Source organism: Mirounga angustirostris, unplaced genomic scaffold (assembly GCF_029215605.1).
Source record: "Mirounga angustirostris isolate CCGP_5_RB_7025 unplaced genomic scaffold, mMirAng1.0.hap1 SCAF_11, whole genome shotgun sequence".
NCBI classification, from domain to species: Eukaryota; Metazoa; Chordata; class Mammalia; order Carnivora; family Phocidae; genus Mirounga; species Mirounga angustirostris.
In genome coordinates, this window is record NW_026991719.1 from 106736793 (window position 1) to 106762074 (window position 25282).

Below are 25282 nucleotides of genomic sequence, written 5' to 3' on the forward strand. Positions count from 1 at the left end.
GTTTTACGTTTAAAATAGTATAGATAATGAGTGAGACTATTAACTTAATGCAAAAGAGCCCATATTGTGGCTGATCAAAAATGCTGGAATCAATATCAGAAATTCAAAGTAACACAATTATACATACATACCATTCTCTATTATAACTTGGCAAGTATGAGTTTTACGTTGACACAAGTGTTTAGCCATACGGTCTAAACCAGAAGAATCAGTTAGGAAGTCACATTTAAGGCACACGAGAGTAATGCCCCTATGAAGAAAAAAAGAAAGCAAAGGTTTTTAATCTTTTTAATCTTTTATGAAAGTCCATATAGAAGTTCAATAATTATTTTTCCATGTAACAACTCTTGATGTGCTTTTTATGTGTCATGACCATCAATTTCCAATTTTGTTATACAAGCCTGATTTATCTGAAACGGTACTCTAGAAAATGACAGAGCCATGTTTAAGTCATGCTAACATTCAGTGCTTTGTAAACTGTCCCCTCTCATATTGGTTGCTAAAAGACAGGAGTTAAGAGACCTAAAACCTAGTGGTGGCTCCACTAACATCCTTTCTGTACCTTCACCCATCTGGAACACAAGGATATAATACTCATTCAATATACATTTGCTTTTTTTTTTTAAAGATTTTATTTATTTATTTGACAGAGAGACAGTGAGAGCGAGGGAGAGAACAAGCAGGGGGAGCAGCAGAGGGAGAGAGAAAAGCAGGTTCCCCGTTGATCAGGGAGCCTGAGGCGGGACTCGACCCCAGGACCCTGGGATCATGACCTGAGCCGAAGGCAGACGCTTAACCAACTGAGCCACCCAGGCGCCCCTCAATATACATTTTCTGAGGACCTTCTTTACACACTCCATATTACTAGGTGTTGTGGATTCAAGAGTGAACAAAAAAGAGGGTAAACTCTGTGGAGCCTATAATCTAATATCTTATTTTAGTGGTGATAAAATTAGAAAAGAAATGGGAAAGTTTTAAAAATAAATCATGTAATTTAATTATTATTTTCTGTCAGTTAACGAGCATAAACATACTTTTACAGTTCATTGAATACTTTAAATTTAAGTACTTGTATAGGAATAAAAACCAGTAGCATACTTTAGACTGACTTCTCCCCTGTGGCTTTAGTTTTTTTTTTTTTTTTTTAGATTTACTTATTTTGAGAGAGAGTAGGGGGACGGGTACAGGGAGAGAATCTTTCAAATCGACTCCCCCACTGAGTGCAGGGCCTACCTGCCAGAGTGGGGCTTGAACCCATGACCCATGAAATCATGACCTAAGCTGAAACCAAGAGTCGGACGCTTAACTGACTGAGCCACCCAGGTGCTCCTATTGCAGCTCTAGTCTTAACAGCCCGCTGTATATTTATACCTGGCTGTCATGCTGGCACATCAAAAATGATCTTCATAAACGGAAATTGTACTTTCGTCCCCACCCCTGAAAACCATTCCTCCTAACTAATAATCTTTCTTATGATGTCATGCTCCCAACACAAAGGCTCAAAATTATTTGACTCTGTTCTTAGAACAGTCAATATTTCAAATATTTTATAATATTAACAATTTATTGAACACTTAACTGTGTGCCAGGCTGAGGGTTTTAGACATATTATCTCATCTAAATCCTATAACAAACCAAAGAGGTAGGTGCTAAAATTTTTACTTTTTTATAAAGGACAAGGTCAGGTTTAATAACCTACCAAGGCCAAAATTAGATTGAAAATGAGCCCTTTGGGGTGCCTGGGTGGCTCAGTCGTTAAGCGTCTGCCTTTGGCTCAGGTCATGATCCCAGGGTCCTGGGATCGAGCCCCACATCGGGCTCCCTGCTAGGCGGGAAGCCCGCTTCTCCCTCTCTCACTCCCCCTGCTTGTGTTCCCTCACTCGCTGTTTCTCTCTGTCAAATAAATAAAATCTTAAAAAAAAAAAAAAAAGAAAGAAAGAAAATGAGCCCTTTGATTCCAGAGTCCATGTTCTTAAACAGTGTGATACCATTTCACCACCTTAACCCAGATTCTTATTAAATCAGACTTAACTACCGTAATAATCTTCAACAGTCTGTGTCCCATGCAGCTACATCTTACCTCATATACCCTCCACGTTGACCTTCCTTAATTCTACACAAAACACCAACAGTTTCCCCAATGGGTCCAAACTCCCTAGCCTAGTTTTCAAGGATTTCATAATCTAGATCTGAGCTCAAAACTATTCCCCCAGACTCTGATCTTAATACTATGTTATATAAACTTCATGCTTCATCTAAATTGCACTACTAGTCATTCATTGTGTATGCCTTCTGCTCTTTCCTTTCTGTACTTTTATTTATACTATTTCTTCCAACTAGAATGCCCTTGTGTTTCTTCTAAGTGGAAGTCTCTCCTCCCTTTGAAATCAGTAACTCTCACGGCACTTATTACGAACCTTCCTGTATTACTGTAGTTACTTATATTCACACCTTATCATAAATTGTACATTCCTTGAAGGTTGGTACCAAGCCTTCTTCATCATTGTCAACTTAATAGGAACTGCTATGTTGTGTTATACATAATAGGTGCACAATAAATAAAAAATGAACATTGCATTTTAACAAAAGAGTAATTACAAAATTTACTGTTTTACAGAATTATAAATATGCTAAGTCCCATACACAGAAATTTATCAACTTTCTATTTAAATCTGAGGCCCACCCAAGTTAAGAAAAAAGCATCTCAGATCTTTAAAGTCACAGAATGAATTCAAGAATCAAGCACACAACTAAGCTTGACAATAGTGAGGTAAATAAAATTACACTCTCTAATCTTTAGAATTAATAAATCCCTTTTCATTCTTATAAAATTTTTCAGTAAAATTCTACTTCCTTGAATTTAGTAATATTTTAAAAATAGCACGAATATATTTTTACAATAGAATCAAACTTTCCCCTGCCTATGAGCTGTTGGTCCATCATCCACATATGTCATTTTCAACATATACACTAATTTACTCAAAATATTTACAGAATGTCTACCATGTGTCAGGCACTACTCAATGCTTAGTAAGCATCTGACATAGACAAATATCCAAACCATACACATTCTAGTGAGAAGACACAGATAATTAACAAAAGAGTGAAGTATGCAACATGTTGGAAAGTAAAAAGTGAAGAAAAATAAAACAATAAAGGGGGATAGGGAGTGGTGGGAATGGAGCCCAGGGGAAAGAATGCTATTTTAAATGAAGTGGTCAAAGAAAGCCTCACTCATTGGACTAGAGACTTGAAGGAGGTGAGGGAGTTAGCCCTGCAGATATCTAGGGAAGAGTCAACAAGCAGAAAGAATAATAAATACAAAGATCCTGAGATCTATCATCCCCTCCTCCACTTTCCCACTAAGCCAAAGCATCAAAATAAGTACTGGCTAAACTTAAGTCTTTGTCTTAGCCTGGTGGTGCTACCAAGATCTTGGCACTGTAATTTCAAATAGCAATGACGACATGAGCAAAATAATTAAAGGAATATGAAGTCAAAAGAAATCAGAAGAATGTGGAAAAAAAATGATGCTTAGTGGATTCTGAGCTAAGGGTGTGTGGTATAATCAAAGTTAATTATCAATGCCTTTAGAAATGTTCATCAGCAATTCCTTTTGTAAACAGGTTGTGTACTTTTCTTTATTTCAAAATTTTAAAAACCCCTAAGAATTGTGAAGGCTATATATTGATCGAAACCGGTGTTATTCAATTTAGTAGATATCTTAAACATCTTTTTAATCTTCAAATATTGTTGGAGAGCCTTATTTTTTTTATTTTATAATGCAAATCCATGAAAGTTTCATCTTGATGCCTAACACCACTGCAACAAAGTTTAGCTAGAAAACATAGCTATTTCCTCTTTGATCTATGATATAATGAATAGAACTGTCTTATGTCTGGTAGCAATCATTCATTTTCCAAACTAGGTACTTAAACATCAGGTTAAAAAAAGTTACTACAATTTTTCAAAAGAGAGAATGGAAAAAGATCAACTACTTACCTGAGAGTTCCAGAATGCTTCTTAAAAATATAAAACCGTTTAGTCGGATGGTTGCTATGAGAGCTGGAGAGACAACAGACAAGTGGGATTTTATTATACAATAAGTCATATTAATTTTATGACCATATTTCAAAGTCCATGTTTAGTTTCTTAGTTTTGAATAAAAGATCATGACCTAAATTATTAAATTCTATTCTTTTGTTTTAATTCGTTTTTTATCTTACATTTCATTTTACCTGTGTATTTTCTAACAACATATTTCCCTGAGAATATTCTTAAATGATCAGTACCCTCACCATTATAAAAAAAAAAACCTCTCAAAGTTAAAAATGCAAAGAGCATCAATTTAAATTTTTACAATAATTAAGAGTTGAAAACAATTTAAAAGGTATTTGTTAATAATGTATTTTGCTATAATATAAATTGTTATGAATAATAATTTTCACACTTTCTTATCTTAATATACTTAGCAAGTGGGGAGAATCTGAATGATCCTTGAAGTAAATGCTACTTGGGCTAAATTACATTACCTTTACCTGCCATCAGTAAAACGAAACATTTAAAGAATCTTTTGCAATTATTAGGAGAGCCTTTAGGGAAAGCAAAGCAGAGCTCATGAGTTAAAACAATATTTCTTCTATGCACAGAACAAAAAAAAAAAAACCACTAACCAAGTTTTGCAGCCAATGGCATTAGCTTTTATACCCCCTTTTATTTTTATTTCTAAAAGATTTATTTATTTTAGAGAGAGAGCGTGTGAGCAGGGGGAGGAGCAGAGGGAGAGAGGATTCTCAAGCAGATTCCCTGCTGAGTGTGGAGCCTTGGCATGGGGTTTGATCCCAGGACCCTGAGATCATGACCTGAGCCAAAATCAACAGTCGACCACTTAACTTACTGAGCCACCCAGTACCCCCTTTTAAACTGATAAGGAAAGCCTTCCTGTATTAGAAAGTCAGGCGGGATTAGCCAGGACTAGCATAGCCCAGTGTTACTCAAAGTGTGGTTCATGGACCAGCAGCATCTATATCACCTGGGAACTCAGCAGAAACACAAAGTCTCAGGCCCCACTCTAGACCTGCTGAATTAATTGCTGGCACTGAGACCCAGAAATCAGTTTCAACAAGTTTTTCAGGTGATTTTTTTTTTTAAATTTTACTTATTTATTTGACAGAGAGAGAGCACAAGCAGGGGGAGTAGCAGAGGGAGAGGGAGAAGCAGGCTCCCCGCTGAGCAGGGAACCCGATGCGGGGCTCGATCCCAGGACCCTGGGATCATGCCCTGAGCTGAAGGCAGCCACTTAACCGACTGAGCCACCCAGGCGCCCCTTTTCAGGTGAACTCTTATGCAAGCTAAAGTTTGAGAAACACTAGCTGCCCTAGCTTGCACTGACAGACCCAAACCAGCCAACACACCAGGTCAATGATTATCATTAGACAAAAGGTAACTATCACCAGCATACCATGTACGCATGGGAAAAAAAAAATGATTCTGGCTAGCTATAATCCCATGAAAATAGCTGCAGAATAGGTGCCATGCTGAATACAAAGAACTGCTCTCTCAAGTAGATAAGACACATATTTAATATGAGGCAGAATAGCTCAATGGTACAGAACTCAAAGGAAGGAAGGATTCCTATGAGTGGCTGTGGTGATCATATTCTTCACAGAAGAAGGTAAACTGAGAGGGAAGAAGGGGAGCAGTCCAAGGAATAACAAAGAATATGGAAAACCACTTTAGATATTGAATATGAAACAAACTATATGTTGGGGAAGATTAATTTGGGGGGGCCTGACTTGTTACAGAGTCAGTGCGGGCTGGGAATAAAGGTACTCAACCTCTAAGAAAATGAGACTCTGTAGGTACAGAGCTCAAGTCTATGACAAAAGTCCACACTGGGTCAGGGTGTACCATTCAGAGGGAGGTACCTGAGGCAACAAAGGAAGCAAGACACCACTGAATTAGGAGAAATGCAAAGGCCCTTAGAAAAGCCGAAGTGGATACTTTCAGTTCTTTATGAGGCTAATAATGCGTAAGTGCTCCACGTGTGTTATAACAATGCAGTGCAAGGTTGGGGCTCACTGGAAATTAGGAAAAGGTTATAGAGGAAGCCTGAGGCCAACTGGGAATATTCGGGGACAGAATGGTATTGGAGGTCCTAGAAGACAGCTGAAGAACCTATGGAAAATGGGAGGCAGGAGGACAGAATGACCATGGGTTTAAGAAACACTAAAAATATTTTCCAATTTAATCTCCTACAAATTAGGGGCAGAAATAAAGCTCCATTGGGGCAGCCATGTGTTTGGCACAGAATAAAAGACCAGCATTCATAATTGCTATCAAAATACCAACACCACTTTTCACATAACTGGAAAAAATAATCCTAAAGTTTGTATGGAACCGCAAAAGACATCGAACAGCCAAAGCAATCTTGAAAAAGAACAAAGCTCGAGGTATCACAATTCCAGATTTCAAGATATACTACTAGAAAGCTGTAGTGATCAACACAGTCTGGTGCTGGCACAAACACACACACATAGATCAATGGAACAGAACAGAGAGCCCAGCAATAAACCCACACTTAACATGGTCAATTAATCTATGACAAAGGAGGTAAGAATATACAATGGGGGTAAAGACAGTATCTTTGACAAATGGTGCTACAAAAACTGGACAGCTACATGCAAAAGAATGAAACTGGACCACTTTCCTACACCATACACAAAAATAAACTCAAAATGGATTAACGACCTAATGTGAGACCTGAAGTCATAAAATTCCTAGAAGAAAACATAGGCAGTAATTTCTTTGACATCAGCTGTAGAAACATTTTTCTAGATATGTCTCCTCAAGCAAGGGAAACAAAAGCAAAATTAAACTATTGGGGCTACACCAAAATAAAAAGCTTTTTTTATTTTTTAAAGTAAGCTCCATGCCCAGTGTGGAACACAGGGCCTGAACTCACTTGACCCTGAGATCAAGACCTGAGCTGAGAGCAAGAGTCGGAAGCCTGACTGACCGAGCCACCCAGGGGCCCTCAAAATAAAAAGCCTTTGCACAGCAGAGGAAACCATCAGCAAAACAAAAAGGCATCCTACTAAATGGGAGAAGAAATTTGCAAATGTTATATCTGCTTCGCCCTCTCCCTCTCCCCTGCCCTGCTTGTGTTCTCACTCTCTCTCAAATAATAAAATCTTAAAAAAAAGAGTACAATTATCTTGATGAGCACTGAGCAATGTACAGAATTGTTGAATCATTATACTGTACTCCAGAAACTAATACAACTGTATGTTAATTATACTTAAATTAACAAAATACCAGCATTCTTCCCAGCAGTATACTGAGAGAAAGATTTGCTGGGGCCTGGTTTAGAGCAACCAAGGTATAGAAAGCCCTGCAGTAGTTGGGAGGCAGAGTGGTAAATTGCAGAAGGTGGACATTCAGGAAGCCATTTTGAATGGTGGCAGGTCAAGAGAGCACCATAGGCTTCAGAAACGTGTATTATTTTCAGTTGATGCTCCACATTTCCGCAAATGACACCTTGAGACAAACTGAGCTTAAAGAGTATTGGGGTGATGGTAGTTTGGATCCCAGACAGACAGTGATGTTTGACTTATTTTTGCTCTTTATAGATGCCAGTGGGTCAAAGATGAAAATATCTATCAAACTGATGAAGAGATGGATCTCAGGAAAACTCAGCATTGAAACTGGAGGATTTACAGTTGAAAGGTAAAACAAAATTCTGAGTGATTAAGGTACCAAGAAAAGGAATGTAAGGAGGCAAGAAGAGTTGAAAAAAAGAAAAGGTAAGGAAATAGAGGCAATCTACTGAATGGGAGAAGATATTTGCAAATGATGTATCAAATAAAGGGTTAGTATCCAAAATATATAAAGAACTGATACAACTCAACACCCAAAAACCAAATAATCCAATCAAAAAATGGGCAGAAGACATGAACAGACATTTCTCCAAAGAAGACATCCAGATGGCTAACAGACACATGAAAAGATGCTCAACATCACTCATTATCAGGGAAATGCAAATCAAAACTGCAATGAGATATCACCTCATACCTGTCAGAATGGCTAAGATCAAAAACACAAGAAACAACAAGTGTTGGCAAGATTGTGCAGAAAAAGGAACCCTCATGCACTGTCGGTGGGATGCAAACTGGTGCAGCCACTGTGGAAAACAGTATGGAGGCTCCTCAAAAGTTAAAAATTGAACTACCCTAGGATCCAGTAATTGCGCTACTGGGTTTTTGCCCAAAAAATGCAAAACACTAATTCAAAGGGATACATGCACCGCTATGTTATTGCAGCATTATTTATAATAGCCAAACTATGCAAGCAGCCCAAGTGTCCACTGACAGATGAATGATAAAGATGTATATATATACACAATGGAATATTATTCAGCCATAAAAAGAATGAAATCTTGCCATTTGCAATGACGTGGATGGAGCTAGAGAGTATAATGCCAGGCGAAATAAGTCAGAGAGAGACAAACACCATATGATCTCACTCATATGTGGAATTTAAGAAAAAAGCAAATGAGCAAAGGTAAAAAAGAGACAAAACCAAGAAACAGACTCTTAACTACAGAGAACAAACTGATGGTTGGGGGGGGGAGGGGGGAGGGTGGGATAGGTGATGGGGAATAAGAGCACACTTATCATGATGCGCACGGAGTAATGTATGGAATTGTTGAATCACTATACTGTACACCTGAAACTAATATTAACACTGTATGTTAACTATACAGGTTTTCAAATGAAAAACTTAAAAAGTAAAAAAAAGAGGCAAAAAAAGAAAAGGTAATGAAATAGAGGAGTAGCCAAAAGGGAAGAAAAAAATTATGGTAACATATTAAGAGAAGTTGAGATTTTCAAAAGTGAGTGATCAAAAGCATCAAATATTCTTAAGAAGTCACAGAAAAGTAAGAATGGAAATTATTGAGTACATTTAGTGATTAGGATATGACTGATAATTTTTAAAGGGGCAGCTTTAACTAATAGGTGGGGGTGATACTCAAATTACAAAGGGTAAAGAAGTGGCAAATAGGTAGTAAAGAAACTCTTTAAAATGTTGACAGTAAAAGGAAGACAAAAAATACGCACAGTGAAGGCAAATCTCCTTCATCCTAAAAAAAATGCCTGAAAATATGTGCAGGCAGAAGGAATGTGGTAGAGAAAAAGAGATGAAATGAAGACACAAAATAACTGAATAAGGTTGTGGGGAAAATGGAAGAGATGAGGGGCAGTATTTGCTTTCAAAAAGTGAGAAATATCTTTTTCTGAGATTTATGTCTGGATAAAGGGAGAAGAACCTGAGGTAGAAAAAAGTTAATCTTGGGAAAAATGAGAAGGATGACCTCTGAGTAATTAGTAGGAACAAGACTAACAACAAAGAGACTAGAATAAAATCTTGAGGGTATTGAAAAGGATTTAAACAGATGTTGTAGATAAAAAAAACAAAGAGGTATTTTTAAAAACACAGAACGAAATTAAAGTTAAAAATCACAAATTCAGAGCTAATTAAATCAAGTGCAGTTTGGTAGTTTGGAAAGGAGCACAGCAAAAGATTGAAAAGGATAAGAGATTCACGGATAGCAAGGTTAAACATGTCTGAATATGAAAAGGATTCTAGGAAAAAAAAGCAAGCAACATTCAAAACAGATGACCTTAAGGGTGAGGTTGATAGGAAGTTAGATTGGTGCAGCTGGACTGGAAAGAAGGGTCAAGACTCTAAAAATCATGAGGTAGGGCGCCTGGGTGGCTCAGTTGGTTAGGCGACTGCCTTCGGCTCAGGTCATGATCCTGGAGTCCCGGAATCGAGTCCCACATCAGGCTCCCTGCTCAGCAGGGAGTCTGCTTCTCCCTCTGACCCTCCTCCCTCTCATGCTCTCTGTCTCTCATTCTCTCTCGCAAATAAATAAAATCTTAAAAAAATAAATAAAAAAATAAAAAAAATAAAAATTATGAGGTAATGAGAATTCAAAATGAATACTGTATATGATGAGCTAAGTTGGGACACTGGTAAGGAAGGGGGTACAACATAGAACAGAGGTCTTATGCTCTGCACGAAAACCACTTTTATTAGTTATTTCTGATTGAAAATAAATGGAACTACCTCAGTTTGAATAATCAACTTAGCATATTTATATCTGAATAATTTTTATGTATTTAAATAAATCCTTCCTGGAAGAATAAAGTAAGCTGCTACTAACGAGGTCCAAATGAAAGTAATGTGGTCTCTGACGTCTTTCTCTAGCATAGAGTACACGGTAGGTGCTCAAATAAGATAAATTGAATTGATGTATGAAAAGGAATTCTAACAGTAGCATCATGACTAGAATATCCCTATAGTCTCTCATTTCACATTTCATTGTTGAATGCAAAGATAAACGGCTTGAATGACTAATGGACAGAAAGATGGATGAAAGGAAGGGGGGAGAAGGAGGGGGAGAAATTCTTAGCATCTTTGACAAACCTGGAAGTCTCTCAAAGTGACTGCTTTGAAGAGGATAACACTCATGGGGTTACACGTATTTATGTGATAAATATTTTGAAAACATTAAACATTTTTATGTTTGAGAATAACCACTTTTTAAGACTTAGAAAAACAAATTTCCCAAACCTATTCTAATTTCATTGGTCTAACTGTTCTTAAAAATTTCTGTCCCCCTAATTTCACGATTTATTATGCTGGAAAATAATATTAAGTAATATCCTAGAAGTTCCCTATTGCTCAATCCTTTTAGCTCCTTGACATGGACAACTATTAGGACAACTTTATTTTTAAAAAACAAACATCTTAAGTGGGAATTTTCATTGGTGGTGTACATGTTTAACTTACCTCACCATGTGATTTATAAAGGCTTTGTTACAGTTAGTGTTGTATTTGCAAAAATTACAGTGGATATATATTGAAAAGTGGCTTGCAAAATCTTTTATTTTGGAATGACACTCAATGCACTTGTGAACTCCCCGACGACACCTTGTAGAGACAGAAAAAAAAAAAAAGATGAAAATATATCATGAAACAAAAATAATAAGGTAAAGCCTTATTCACGTTTTATTAACTAAAGCTAAAATGCTTAAATTAACATCTTTAAGTAGAGACATAATTTGAAAATTTGATTTGAAACAATAAGCTAGAATAAAGTGTCAAAAATCAAACACCTGGAATAAAAAGGATCACATTTTATTCCCTGGAATAAAAAGGATCACATTAATCAATTCAACTATCACAAGATATAAGCACAAAATAGATTAGTGTAATTGATGATAATTATATAATGAACACTAATTCCAGTTCTGCTCAGCAGTTGTAAAGAGTACCTTTTTTTAATCTGCTTAGCCTTTATGCCAGACAAGTGATCAGCATGTAACCGTGCAAGGGACCTTTGTGATATGGTAAATTATATTAAAATAACCTTTAATATTTATTTATTATTTTTTTTAAATTTTTTACAAATTTTTTATTTATTTGAGACAGAGAGAATGAGAGACAGAGAGCATGAGAGGGAGGAGGGTCAGAGGGAGAAGCAGACTCCCTGCCGAGCAGGGAGCCCGATGCGGAACTCGATCCTGGGACTCTAGGATCATGACCTGAGCCGAAGGCAGTCGCTTAACCAACTGAGCCACCCAGGTGCCCCTAACCTTTAATATTTAATATTCAATTAGTATTATATATCTGGAATAAAAGATATTACCTTAAGTTCTTCAAAGCCATGCTGATTTTATTCTTTCTGTTGCGTTGTTTCTTTTGCTTGTAAGAGGTTTTAGTCTTGCATTTAGATGCACCTCTACCTCGCTTACTGGTATTAGGTTTAGTTCCATGAAGCTTACTTGTCTTAGATTTACTTGTATTAGATTTTGTGGAATTTTTAGCAGTTATACTTTTAGACTTCACAGGTGAGAGCTGAAAAGAAGAAGTGCTTGGAACACTACTACTGGGAGATGATATAACTGGTTTTGAATGAAGCGGTCCAATTGAGGCTCGAATAGTGACCTATAAAAATGAAGGCAAAATATATACATATTTTAGAAAATTAATCGTCGCATTAATATTAAAAAGTTCCCTGCATGTCTTGACATTATAGTCCATTGTTTTTTTTTTTTAAAGATTTTATTTATTTATTTGAGAGAGAGAATGAGATAGAGCGAGAGCATGAGAGGGGGGAGGGTCAGAGGGAGAAGCAGACTCCCTGCTGAGCAGGGAGCCCGATGCGGGACTCGATCCCAGGACTCCAGGATCATGACCTGAGCCGAAGGCAGTCGCTTAACCAACTGAGCCACCCAGGCGCCCAGTCCATTGGTTTTTGACAAGGATACCGAAACAACTCAGTGGAGGAAACAATAGTCTTTTCAAACAAATGGTGCCAACACAACTGGATATCTACATGCAAAAGAATGAATTTTGACCCCTATCTCATACTAGACATAAAAATGAACTCAAAATGTATCAAGGATCAAATTATAAGAGCTAAAACTACAAAACTCTTAGAAGAAAACATAGGAGGAAATCTCCATAACTTGGGGCTGGGCAATGACTCCTTAGATAAGATAGCAAAAGCACAACGATCAAAGGAAAAATAGATTAAATGGACTTCATAAAAATTTTAGACTCCTGTGTTTCAAAGGACACTGTAAGAAAGTGACAAGACAATCCACACAATGAGAGAAAGTATTTGCAAATCATATTTCTTTTTTAAAAAGATATTTTATTTATTTATTTGTCAGAGAGAGAGAGAGAGCGAGCACGCGAGAGAGTGCACAAGCAGGATGGGCAGCAGGCAGAGGGAGAAGCAGGCTCGCCACTGAGCAAGGAGCTGGATGCAGGACTCAATCCCAGGACCCTGGGATCATGACCAGCTGAAGGCAGGCACTTAACCAACCGAGCCACCCAGACATCCCGCAAGTCATATTTCTAATAAGGGACTGGTATACAGAATATATAAGGAACTGAGAGTAGACTCAGTAATATCAACTTCAACAAAGTATGGCATTCAAGGCACTATGATAGATGCTAGGGACACAAAGATAAAATAAACATGATTCTTAACCTTAGCAGCTGAAGCAGACATATATGCTGGAAAAGCTCACGAACAGCCTATACAGTATTGAAACAACTCACTGACTCAGTCTCCAGTTAATCTAGTTGCACTCACTATAAAGGAATCTGCTCCAATATACCATGTGTCAACTAACTAAAAAAAAAAAAAAAGATATTAGTTTTTCTTTCCAAACATAAGAATGACAAAACCTAAGGGATGCCTGGCTGGCTCCGTCGGTTGTGTCTGCCTTCTGCTTGGGTCATGATCCCAGGATACTGGGATCGAGTCCCGTATCAGGTTCTTTGCTCAGTGGGGAACCTGCTTGTCCCTCTGCCTGCCGCTCCCCCTGCTTGTGCTCTCTCTCTGACAAATAAATAAATAAAATCTTTAAAAAAGAATGACAAAACCTAAAATTAAATCTTAATGAGAAGCAGAAGTTAATTTTTAATATTACAGATAAAGCCAGGCAGGAATTTATTTCTATTACCACACGAAATGTTAAAATACAACATATTTAAAACTCACTTTTGTACCAGGAGGCAATCCTTCTAGCTCTTTAGGCTTTATAAAGGTCCGATGCTGGGTCTTGTGATCCAGTTTCTCTTTGCAGGTCAAAAATTGCAGTCTGCATTTTGTACAACGATGAACTCCTTTTTTCTGTTTACAAAAAACATTAAAAATACTATCAGAAATAATAACTTCTACCACTACAAATCCTGGGACCTGAAGTTGCTCTTAATTGTAATTGCTAAATAATTTTTAAAAACCAGTATTTTACCATATCCCATCATAAATAATGCCAAAATGTTATTTCATTTTTAAAAACACCGCTTGCATTAGTATTTGAGTTTCAAAAGTATTTGTGGGGTGCCTGGATGGCTCAGTCGGTAGAGCATACAGTAACTCTTGATCTCAGGTTTTTAAGTTGGAGTCCCACATCAGGTGTAGAGATTACCTAAAAAAAAAAATCTTAAAAAAAAAAAAGTATTTGTTACCATATAGGCAATCAAAATGAAAATTATATCAGTTAGTTTAAAATGTGATGAGTCCTATACCTTTGTAGTGTGAAAGTTTTAATTATAAATTTGAAGTATAAACCATTCAAGCACACGATACCGTGAAAATGAGTTAATTTTTAATCCTAGAAAAGACCAAGTTATTTTTAGTTTTTAAAATTTGTTTCATAAAAAACTGAAATTCCTACCGCCAAACAAATTTCATTAATTTAGATTTAAATAGACACAGGTGGCTAGTGGGTGTGCTATTGGACAGCATGGGTGTAGAAGCACAAATCATAACAACGGATCCCAAACTACTGTCAGAGAACCCCTTGACTAGGTCCCTTCTCAAACTCAGGCCTATTATTATTTTATCAATGGGAATTAGGACCCAAGAGAGATCTAAGTCATTTGCTCACAGCTAGTTGGTCTTCTAGTATATATTATCAACTGCAATCTTTATGTATACGCTCTCACTAATTAAAAAATACAATTTATATTTATATGTAAATTTAGAACATACAAATGCAAAAGAATGTTTTCTCCAAAGCTATATCTCCACAGGCCCGTCACTATTTCCATGTAAAGCACAACTAATCACTTAGGAAAAGCAAATGAGTTAACATAAACGAAAGTAACTAGCAGTTACTGGTGCACAGCAGGCATTTGATAAATATAAAGTTCTTTAAAAATTTCAAAGCAGGGGCGCGTGGGTGGCTCAGTCGGTTAAGCGTCTGCCTTCGGCTCAGGTCATGATCCCAGGGTCCTGGGATCGAGTCCCGCATCGGGCTCCCTGCTCAGCAGGGAGTCTGCTTCTCCCTCTCCCTGCCGCTCCCCCTGCTTGTGCGCGCTCTCTCTCTCTTGTCAAATAAATAAAATCTTTTTAAAAATCTCAAGGCAATATAGAAATATGTTTGTATATTACTGTTTTAGTTTCATTTTTAAGACAATTTGAGAAGTATGGTGCATCAGATCGTCTCACAGGTACAGGCAATGTATAAACAGATTCACCTAATATGTGCTCGAGAGAGAGAAGGAAAAGAGGGAAAAAGATCTCAATCAAGAAAGAGACAGCAATATAACAGGACAGATAGAAAATTCCCCAGAGTACAGTTCCCAGAGGTCTCTTCTCTGCCTGTACCTATATCTCATCCAGTTTCATGATTTTTTTTTTTTAAAGATTTTATTTATTTATTCATGAGAGACAGAGAGAGAGAGAGAGAGAGAGAGAGGCAGAGGGAGAAGCAGGCTCCCAAGGAGCAGGAAGCCCGATGCGGGACTCGATCCCAGGACCCTGAGATCATGACCTGAGCCGAAGGCAGACGCTTAACCATCTGAGCCACCCAGGCGCCCCAGTTTCATGATTTTAAATAGTATCCATCCAATTGCCTACTCGACATCACTACTTGATATCTAATAGGCATTTCAAATCAACATGGACAAAACTGAACTCTAGATTTCCCCCCATATACCCTGCAAAGAAAAAAAAAATCTGTTCCTTGCCTAGTCTTCCCAATATCTCAATATAAGCGAACACCATTCTTGGCAGTGGCTCAGGACAAAAGAACTCGGTAACTCTTAACTCGTCTTTCTCTCACACCCCACATCCACCAACCCATTAATAAAACCTGTCAGCTCTACCTTCAGGAACAATCTTTCCACTTTTTTCATCTGTTCAGCCACCATATCAGTCCAAGCCACTCACCTGGACTCTGACAGTCGCCTCCTGCCTTCTTGTTTCCACTCTTTCCTCCTAACAGTCTCTTCTCTCCACAGCTGCCCGAGTCATCTCTCACATGCTTAAAGCCTCCAGTGGCTTTCCATACATACCAAAACCCTAACTCTGGCTCACAAGACCCTACAGCATCTGCTCTGCACTCTATTGGTACAATCTCCTTTCCTACCACCACTCTTCCTCCCACTTGTTTACCATGCTCCGGCCACACTGGCCTTGCTGCTCCTTGAACATCTACATATATGCTCAACTCACTGCCTACTTACTGTACCCTGTCCTTGGAATGTTCTCTCCCAGATATCCACACAGCTAACCCGCTTATTTTCTCTGGAGAGGCTCTCTTTGACCAACCCCCTCCCCCCCCCACCATATATAAAACAGAAAGGGCTCCTCACCTCCTAAGTCCTGGCACTCCCAACACTCACATGCTTTCTTCCCACGGTATTTTTTTTTTTTTAAAGATTTTATTTATTTATTTGAGACAGAGAGAGAGAATGAGAGAGAGAGCACATGAGAGGGGGGAGGGTCAGAGGGAGAAGCAGACTCCCTGTCGAGCAGGGAGCCCGACGCGGGACTCGATCCAGGGACTCCAGGATCATGACCTGAGCCGAAGGCAGTCGCTTAACCAACTGAGCCACCCAGGCGCCCCTTCCCACGGTATTTATCACCAGCTGGCACACACATACATTCAGACATAATACACATACTTTTTCCACTACAATGCAAATTCCAGAGAGCACAAACTTTGCTTTGTTCACTTCTGTAAAACAGTCCCTGGCATATATTAAGCACTCAATAAATATTTGTTAAATAAATAGTGAGGAAGACAGCAAGAGATTGACAGAGTGTGCACATGAGAAGCAGGCACAATTTAACTAATTCAAAATGTCTGCCATTTCATTCAATGAGCATTTACCCAAAGCCCTGGGTTGAGAGACATTCATCTACTATTCCCTTAGTTGGACTCAAGTCTTGCATCTCTCTCTTATGCATGTATGCTTGAGATGTGGTAAGAAGGATAATACAGTACATCTTAAATAATAAGACATTCAACCAAAAAATTGGTGATCAGTTCCAAGGATAGAGAATAACCTGTCCGGGTTGAACGTTTTGACAAACATACTGTATTGTCTGGGTGATTTGAGGAATTTTCAAGGCTAATTCTGACTATCTGTAATATCTGCTTTGAGACAGTGTCAGTAAAGGATATGACTCTATGATAAAACCTTGGGCTTTAAGTCTATTTTTGGCTCTACCGTTTATTAGAGAATATGATATTGGGCAAGTAACTTATTCTCTATAAAGCTTTGTTTCCTTATCAATGATCAGATACCTGTTTTGTAGGGTGGTCGAGAAGACTAAACAAAATAATGCAAGTAAAAACACTGTGACTGTCATATGGCAAGTGATTAGTATATATTAACTACTTGTGATTTTTATAAAGATCTAATAAGAATATTTAACATATCTAAAATCCCTCATCCTTTCTTAAAAATTGTGTGAACTGTATTTGTTAGCTCTAAAATCACTTAGGACATGATAATATGTTTTTTTTTTAAAGATTTTATTTATTTATTTGACAGAGAGAGAGAGAGAGAGAGAGAGAACACAAGCAGGGGGAGTGGGAGAGGGAGAAGCAGGCTTCCCGCCGAGCAGGGAGCCCGATGTGGGGCTCGATCCCAGGACCCCGGGATCATGACCTGAGCCGAAGGCAGACGCTTAACGACGGAGCCACCCAGGCGCCCCGATAATATGTTCTTTTTAGGAAAAGGTTACAACTAAAGTCTTTAAAAAGAATAAAATGAGCCATATATTCAGTAATTCCTAATATCTAAAATCACACCTATATTACCTCAATTACAAGTATAGTCCTGCTCAGTTATGGTTTTTGAGTCTTTTGTGAACAATTGTGTAAATTGCAAGTGCTTTCAAAAATGCCTGATGATCCTTCTGATTAACAGAGTCTTTCATCTGTTGACTGCTGACTGCCTACCTCTCAGGTACTCCGAAGTCACAAAAACTGGGCACCAATGGTGTGTCAGTAGTCCTCAAGACCCCTCCCAGGTTTGATGATGCAGTAGAACTTACAGGACTTAGAAGTTGTTATACTCATAGATATGGTGTATTATAGTGAAAGGATACAGAGCAGGATTAATAAAGGAAAAAAGTGCATTGGGTGGAGTCTGGAGGATACTGGCAACAGCTTCCAAGCGCCCTCTCCCAATGGAGTTGCAGAGGACACGCCTCAATCAATCCCCCAGCAACTAACTGCAGCAACATGTATGAAGTGCTTTTTACCAGGAAAGCTCTCTTGAGTCTAAGAGGCCAGGTTTTTTGTTTTTTTTTTTTAAAGGGTTCAGTTACCAAATCTTCAGTCTTCCAGAAGAAAAGCAGGTGCTCACCATAATCATACTTTTTGTACAAATGATCTAGAAAAGCTGGTACAATATGGCTTAAGGTTCCAGGCATGCAAAACACTCATCAATTAATAACAAAGCCTCCATTTCCAGGAGTTAGCCAAGGGCCAATTATGCAAGTATGCAAGTAGACCCTTGTGAAAATGTACACGATTTGAAGAACTCAGACCTGCTGGGTTAACTCTTTCCTATACACACGGCAAGTTAAACATACAATTTAGGGTATGAAGAGTGACTACAGATCAGGTAAACCACTTAAGAGACACAGTCCCCATACCAAGTCCATCCATCTCTTTCTTACCTTTCTAAGGATACTATTACTCTCCTTACATCTATATCTCACTCTGGAGCTTAGGAAAGCATGGCAGAAAGCACTATGTTAAAAGCTTCATAATGAAATAGAGCTACTGTTTTACATCTCATCCTTCCTTTCAAAATCAAAGGTCAGGGGCGCCTGAGTGGCTTAGTCGTTAAGCGTCTGCCTTCGGCTCAGGTCATGATCCCAGGGACCTGCAATCGGGCTCCCTGCTCGGCGGGAAGCCTGCTTCTCCCTCTCCCACTCCCCCTGCTTGTGTTCCCTCTCTCGCTGTGTCTCTCTCTATCAAATAAATAAATAAAATATTTAAAAAAAACAAAATCAAAGGTCAAAAGATGGAATAGAGAACCAAGACCAGCGTTTTCCGAACTATTTCTCAAGAAATGTTAATAGGTATTGTGCAAATAAATGGTTAAATAAGTCTTGGAAACAATATGTACAATATCCCTTCCTTGGAGATTTATGAGCTTTTCCAGCATTTTAAAAGCTCTAATCTTAAAAATAAAAAACTGTTAATTTTATAAATCTAGCCATTTACTGAATTTGTTTTTCCAGGAGCAATTTTAGAGTGGAACATTTATTAACATCTGATGGAAAACTGTTGGGGAAACTCTAGAATAGAAAGATTTTTGCCAGAGGTTCTTAACGGTAATATGCCATACCAGCATGTTGGAACCATCCCATTCATAACATAGGTGATCCTGAATGTACTCGGATAGTCTACTTTTGTAATTTTTTTTTTCAATTAACAACTACAAGTTGATTTCATGATCATCTAATGACTGGAACTGAAAACAATGTTAGCACCAGTGCTGAGTAAATTGGCCATGGCAATGCAATCAATAATAAGAAAATGTAATGAGCTGATCAGTGAGGAGACAAAACTTGATTACATAATCACATTAAGTAAACTCACTGACTTCTCATTTTGGCAAAGGTACCGTTGCTCTTTCAAACACTCAAGAATAGGCTTACGGTTTCATCGAAGTTTTCAGCCTAACTAAAGGATGGTCTAATTGTGTCAGTAGAAGACCCAGCAAGAATAAAATGAGAATTCAAGAGAAAGGTACAAGCACTAATACTGGTATCCCAGAAATTACATAGCAGAACTGGCAAAAGTCATCCAGGAAACAAGTTATAACCTAAATATAGTTCTCTGGCATAGTTCACATATCTAGAAATAAGTGTCATTGCTATTTCCTTTGTCACTGGCTGCTACAAAAGACCATTCTGGGTTGCTAATGACAACCACATGTCTTTTCATAATGAAAAGTAAGCTAGAAAGTAGAAACGAAGTTTGAAGGAGGAAAAAAGATTGAGTCCTCAATCTTATTCCCCAGTTCAAACATATCCTTTTCCCTACTCTCGATTAACTACCTTCAAAATCCTTTCCCTTTTCACCACTCTTAGACACCTGAAATATTCAACTGAAATATTTCACCCATCTTCCCTTTTCCCTTCCACTCTAGGGTTCCTATTTCTACCTTTGTTTCCGTATTTTCACTAGTCAAGAGCCTCATCACCACTAGGAAGCAGACAAAGAAAAGAAGTGGAAGTTTCAAAAGTCATTCAGCATAAATTGTAAATTAATTGTGTCATTTGGAACCACTTAACTTTCCTTTTAGAACAAATCTAACAAATGCTCAAAGTTTTATATATCTACCTTTTTACTAAGACAAAATGAGCAAATAACTGCTAAATCTCACCTGATGCTTCATGTAATGATTCATGTAGGGAGTTGCCATTCTACTAACTTTGAGGCAAAATGGACATAGCAAGTTCTTAGTGTTTTCATGGGATGTTCTAAAGTGACTTTCTACATCAGAAAATGTTGATGATCTAAACTGGCACACCTAGAAATATAAAGAAGGTTTAGTTTAACTTGAAAGTTTATACCTGATACGCAATTACATCAAAGTAGCAATGAGGAGTCACTTGTTTAGAGGAATATTACGCACTGCTAATTCAGCTCTCTTGCCTATACAACCAAGAATTCTAGCACTGAAAATAATAAGTATAATCTTCGAAACAGAAAAGTTATCTTTCAAAGTTTAGGGATATATTCCTAAATATAACCAGATTTTCTTCTTCTCAGATCTACTACCCTCCCTACCTTGCTTGAATTTTTAAACTCTGACATCTCTTGTCCTAGAAAGTTTGTCCTGCTGTATAAAATAGAATATTCTTTTCTTTGGATTTTAAATAGCATCCAGGCTATGACAGAGGAAATTTTTCTTATCTCGCTATCTTATTGGGAACCACTTCAAATTCTGGAAAAATACTAGTCCCAAAGCATTTAGTTGAGTTCCCCGTAACTAATAGCATTTCCTATTTCTCTGTCATGGCTATATTCTTCTCTACATGGTAAGAAAATCCATATATTTGTCTTCTCCAGCAGGGCATTTTGTCTGTCTAGGAGAGGGGTCAGTAAACTGCAGCCTCCAGTCCGAGTCCAAGCCACCATCTCCACATACAAGAGTTATGTCAAGGGAGTTTCCACTATTGAAGAGGGTCTTCAATTTCAGTAATCCATTTTATTCTAACGGTTAAAAAGAGCGATAGAATACTACTATTTTGTGGCACATGAAAATAAAACAAACACCTAAGTACATCGTAAAATGAATGTGTACCTGGCAAATATATGGCATTTCACCGGGTTTATGAGTGTCCTTCATATGTTGCAAAAGAGCATGTTCTGTTTCAAATGATAATTCACAGATTTTACAAATAGCTGAAAGTGGAAAAAAACACATTACACCATTTTATGGATGTATCTAAACAAAAGATTCATTTTGTACATCCACAACAACAGCAATAAGTAGTAACAGTCATCGTGGTGGTGGCTCCCAACAGCTCTATGGTTGTTAACTCCGCAATGTTGTTCCACGGGCTTCACTTATATCGGCTTACTTCTCATGCCATCACTGACAGAGTACTGCTATCTTACCCCCATTGGTCAGAGGAGGAACCTGAGGCACAGAAAGATTAAGGACCTTGCCTGAGATCTCGCAACCGTATTAAGATACAGAACTGCAACTTAAATCCTAGCTAGCCCCGGACTCCGTGATTCTTAACTATCACTGCAGTTACTTTTCTTATGAGAGCGTGAATCAAGACCACTGATTTCATACTTGCAAACCAGAGAATCTGATTTTCTAACTTAGCCCCCTACATACAATGAATGCGTGAGTCATGCAAAAGGAAGTTTCCGTGTACAAGAAGGACTTCAGTTTTTGCAAGCAATTCTACTGGAAAGTTTGTACAAGTTGAAATCTGTTTTTCAACTGTGCCCCCAAACCCAAAGTCTATTTCTTATTTTTAGGTTATCAGAATTCTTGAGGCTTCCTCAGAGTTTAGATGACCACAATCATGACTGTTCGAGACTCCCATAAAATTGTGACTTACTGGAAAACTCATGGGGAGTGTGTGTACTCTCAATGTGACACTGCAGCTGGAACGGGGTGGGATACTGACGGTAGCAGTGCTGGCAGGTGGTGTGGTTTTCCCAGCTCTCACTGTTCTGCTTCTCAAGTTCCAAATGGTGCTTCATGTGGTTCATAAACCTGTAAGTGATCGTCAACAGGTGCAAATTTCAGATTTATAGCCAAGAGAAAAAAACCTCTCAAATAAGGATTTGAAGCTAAACGGTAAAAATGCAGTTGTAGTACTCAAAATCTCTCCAAAGCTTGAAAGTCCTCCAGAAAAGTATGCACTTTAAATAATCACACTTGTTTGTTTGTCAGTCAGACGGGGAGAGCAGAGGTAGAGCAAGCCCGATGGCGGACTCGATCCCAGGACCCTGGGATGACGACCTGAGCTGCAAGCAGACGCTTAACCGACTGAGCCCCCCAGGTGTCCCAATGATCTCTCTCATTAAGTGGCTCAGTAAACATTTTTCTTTGCATCTTTGTTTTAAAATAATCCATTAATATAGTTCATATGAAATACCACTAATTTGCTAGAACTCTTCATCATTATTTCAGATTTAAAAAATTTTGTAAAGAACAACAGGCTGCAGGGGCGCCTGGGTGGCTCAGTCGTTAAGCGTCTGCCTTCGGCTCAGGTCATGATCCCAGAGTCCTGGGATCGAGCCCTGTGTTGGGCTCTCTGCTCAGCGGAAAGCCTGCTTCTCCCTCTCCCACTCCCCCTGCTTGTGTTCCCTCTCTCGCTGCGTCTCTCTCTGTCAAATAAATAAATAAAATCTTTTTTTTAAAAAAAAGAACGGGCTTCTTTTCCATACATGAAGTACTATTTACATTTGAAAATAAAATCCTTAAGGAAAGAAAACCCTATTACCAAAAGCAGCTACAGAGTCCCGAGAGAAATCTTTTAAAGGCCTTAAAGATATACAATAGGTTGTCAGCTGCTTAATGGCAAATTAGTGTTTTAATTTGTGGTTTGGTTTCTAAATGCATGTACTAGCAATCTTAATACCTATAATTACAAGAACTTTTTGTTTTATTTAATGATGCTGGTTTACTGTGAGCACAAACACTTCATTTTTCACAGACTGTGCCCTCTGAAACACAGTCCATTTTTTAGCTCTACATTCCGCTGTCAGATTCCATAATAGGTTTCCTATGAGAAGGAACTGTGACCTTCAGTGGCAGAGAGTACAATATAAAAAGGCAGATCTATTTCATAGGGCTTATTAAAACTTTTTAAATTTCAAAGTAAAGTTATTCAATCAAATTAACTTTAATACTGAGTCAAATATTAAGTTATTCATTATGAGTCCCAAAAGGATATAATCCTGAAGTGATTATGTCTTTAACCTAGATAGCAATTGTAATATGCAGGCTTTAACATTTATCTTTTCACATCTCCTGCTGGTGGTACACTTTGAAATATCTTTTATCCTCCTTTAATTTTTTTAAGTAGGCTCCACACACAACGTGAGGCTTGAACTCATGACCCTGAGATCAAGAGTCACATGCTCTGCCAATGGAACCAGCCAGGTACCCCCTCCTCCTTTAATTTTAACATCATCTCTATTAAAATCTGTTTTAAAAAAAATCCTAGTTTTGCCAAAATATTTACATATAAAGGTCATGAGCCATTAACCTTTCAGCTCATAACTTTAATACATAAAATCTATCTGTATAAAGTGATCTGTTAACTAGCTAGCTAGCTCTCAATTATTACACTGCCCCATCAGCAGTGCACGTTTCTCAAACCAGCAGATGGAGATGTGGGAAAAAGCAACCCCCTCACAAAGCTATTCTCAGAATAAAATAGCCCTAACTGGTTTTAGTGACACTTAATGTAGGAAAGAATAATCCTACAATATCTTGACAGGGCAGAGAGTAGAAATCTTGAACTATTAGCTTCTATCATCCTCTAAAACCATCAATTTGCCATCCTAGATTTTACCATTAGGTAAAATGTTATTTAACACATATTAACCTCTTTGGTTACCTACTGTCTACTGGTCAGGTTTTATTTACTCAACCATATGTCAAAAATGCTACAAAATTTCTAAATGTTGGGGTGCCTGGGTGGCTCAGTCGTTAATCGTCTGCCTTTGTCATGATCTCAGGGTCCTGGGATCGAGTCCCACATCGGGCTCCCTGCTCGGCGGGGAGCCTGCTTCTCCCCCTCCCTCTGCCTGCAGCTCCCCCTGCTTGCTCTCTCTCTCTCTGACAAATAAAGTATTTTTTTTTTAAAGATTTTATTTATTTATTTGACAGAGAGAGACACAGCGAGAGAGGGAACACAAGCAGGGGGAGTGGGAGAGGGAGAAGCAGGCTTCCCGCGGAGCAGGGAGCCCGATGCGGGGCTCGATCCCAGGACCCTGGGATCATGACCTAAGCCGAAGGCAGTTGCTTAACGACTGAGCCACCCAGGCACCCCTGACAAATAAAGTCTTAAAAAATTTTTTTCTAAATGTTATAAAATATGGTTAGCTTAAAATTTCTAGATATTCTGATAATCTGTAACCAGTCTTTTGGAAGGAAAACAAAAAAAAAGGAAATTTCATGTTTAAGAGTAAATGGACTAACTTGTTGAAAGAACTTCTAATATCATACGCCCAACATTTAAGTATAATAAGGAACTTAAACAGGGACCCACTTTTCTGTGTATTTCACCAAATTTACTAATTTTATTTTCTGATATATTTTACTGTAAAAAGGTAAAGATATGGAAGCAGGTCACAGAGTTATATTGTGACATTATTTCAGTGTTATATCTCAAAGCACAATTCTCTTCTGTTAAGCTACTGGGCCATTAGCAACTGATGGCCGTTAGGGCTTGATAAAAGGAGGTAAGGAGGTATGAAAACTCATATATGTGAAAGGTCTATGAATACTACAAGAAGCTACCACAAATGTAGCATGCATAATTGTTTCAGGTTTATCTTGCAGTGCATTTTAGGGTTTTTCTATGTACTTCATTTTGGACTCAAGGATTCATCAGACAATAAAAATAAATGCTAGGCTTAGAAATGACCTACAGGACACTTAAGAATGCTAGTTAAAAAAGACAGCCATCAGGGTAAATATCTTTAAAAGCTTACATATACACGTGTGTATGTGTGTGGACCACAACATACATACATATGACTATCTCATCTAAGGGAAGTGCACTGATGTCTACAATTTACTCTGAAATGTAAAATAAATCAGATAGAGTCTATGGATGAACAGGTATGCGGTAACACAAGTGAGGTAAAATGTTAATGGTAGAATCAAGGTGGTAAATATACAGATGTTCACCGTAAATTTTTTTCAACTTTGCTGAATATCTGAAACTTTT

At 38.0% G+C, this 25282-nt stretch overlaps 1 protein-coding gene across 5 annotated transcripts in view; it reads right to left on the reverse strand.

Annotated features, from left to right (window-relative positions):
• ZNF280C (zinc finger protein 280C) overlaps window positions 1-25282 on the reverse strand; it is a 75779-nt gene that overhangs the window by 17198 nt on the left and 33299 nt on the right. For all 5 annotated transcript variants that reach the window (XR_010406258.1, XR_010406257.1, XR_010406256.1 and 2 more), the window contains exons 11-18: window positions 21932-22089; window positions 21157-21257; window positions 20233-20379; window positions 13586-13717; window positions 11717-12015; window positions 10858-10998; window positions 4003-4065; window positions 132-250 (exon numbers count right to left, since the gene is read on the reverse strand). Coding sequence is in view for 1 of the 5 variants with exons in the window: in XM_064574565.1 (XP_064430635.1) it covers window positions 132-250; window positions 4003-4065; window positions 10858-10998; window positions 11717-12015; window positions 13586-13717; window positions 20233-20379; window positions 21157-21257; window positions 21932-22089 (1160 nt within the window). In the remaining 4 variants the exon portion in view is untranslated. The remainder of the gene's footprint in view (window positions 1-131; window positions 251-4002; window positions 4066-10857; window positions 10999-11716; window positions 12016-13585; window positions 13718-20232; window positions 20380-21156; window positions 21258-21931; window positions 22090-25282) is intronic.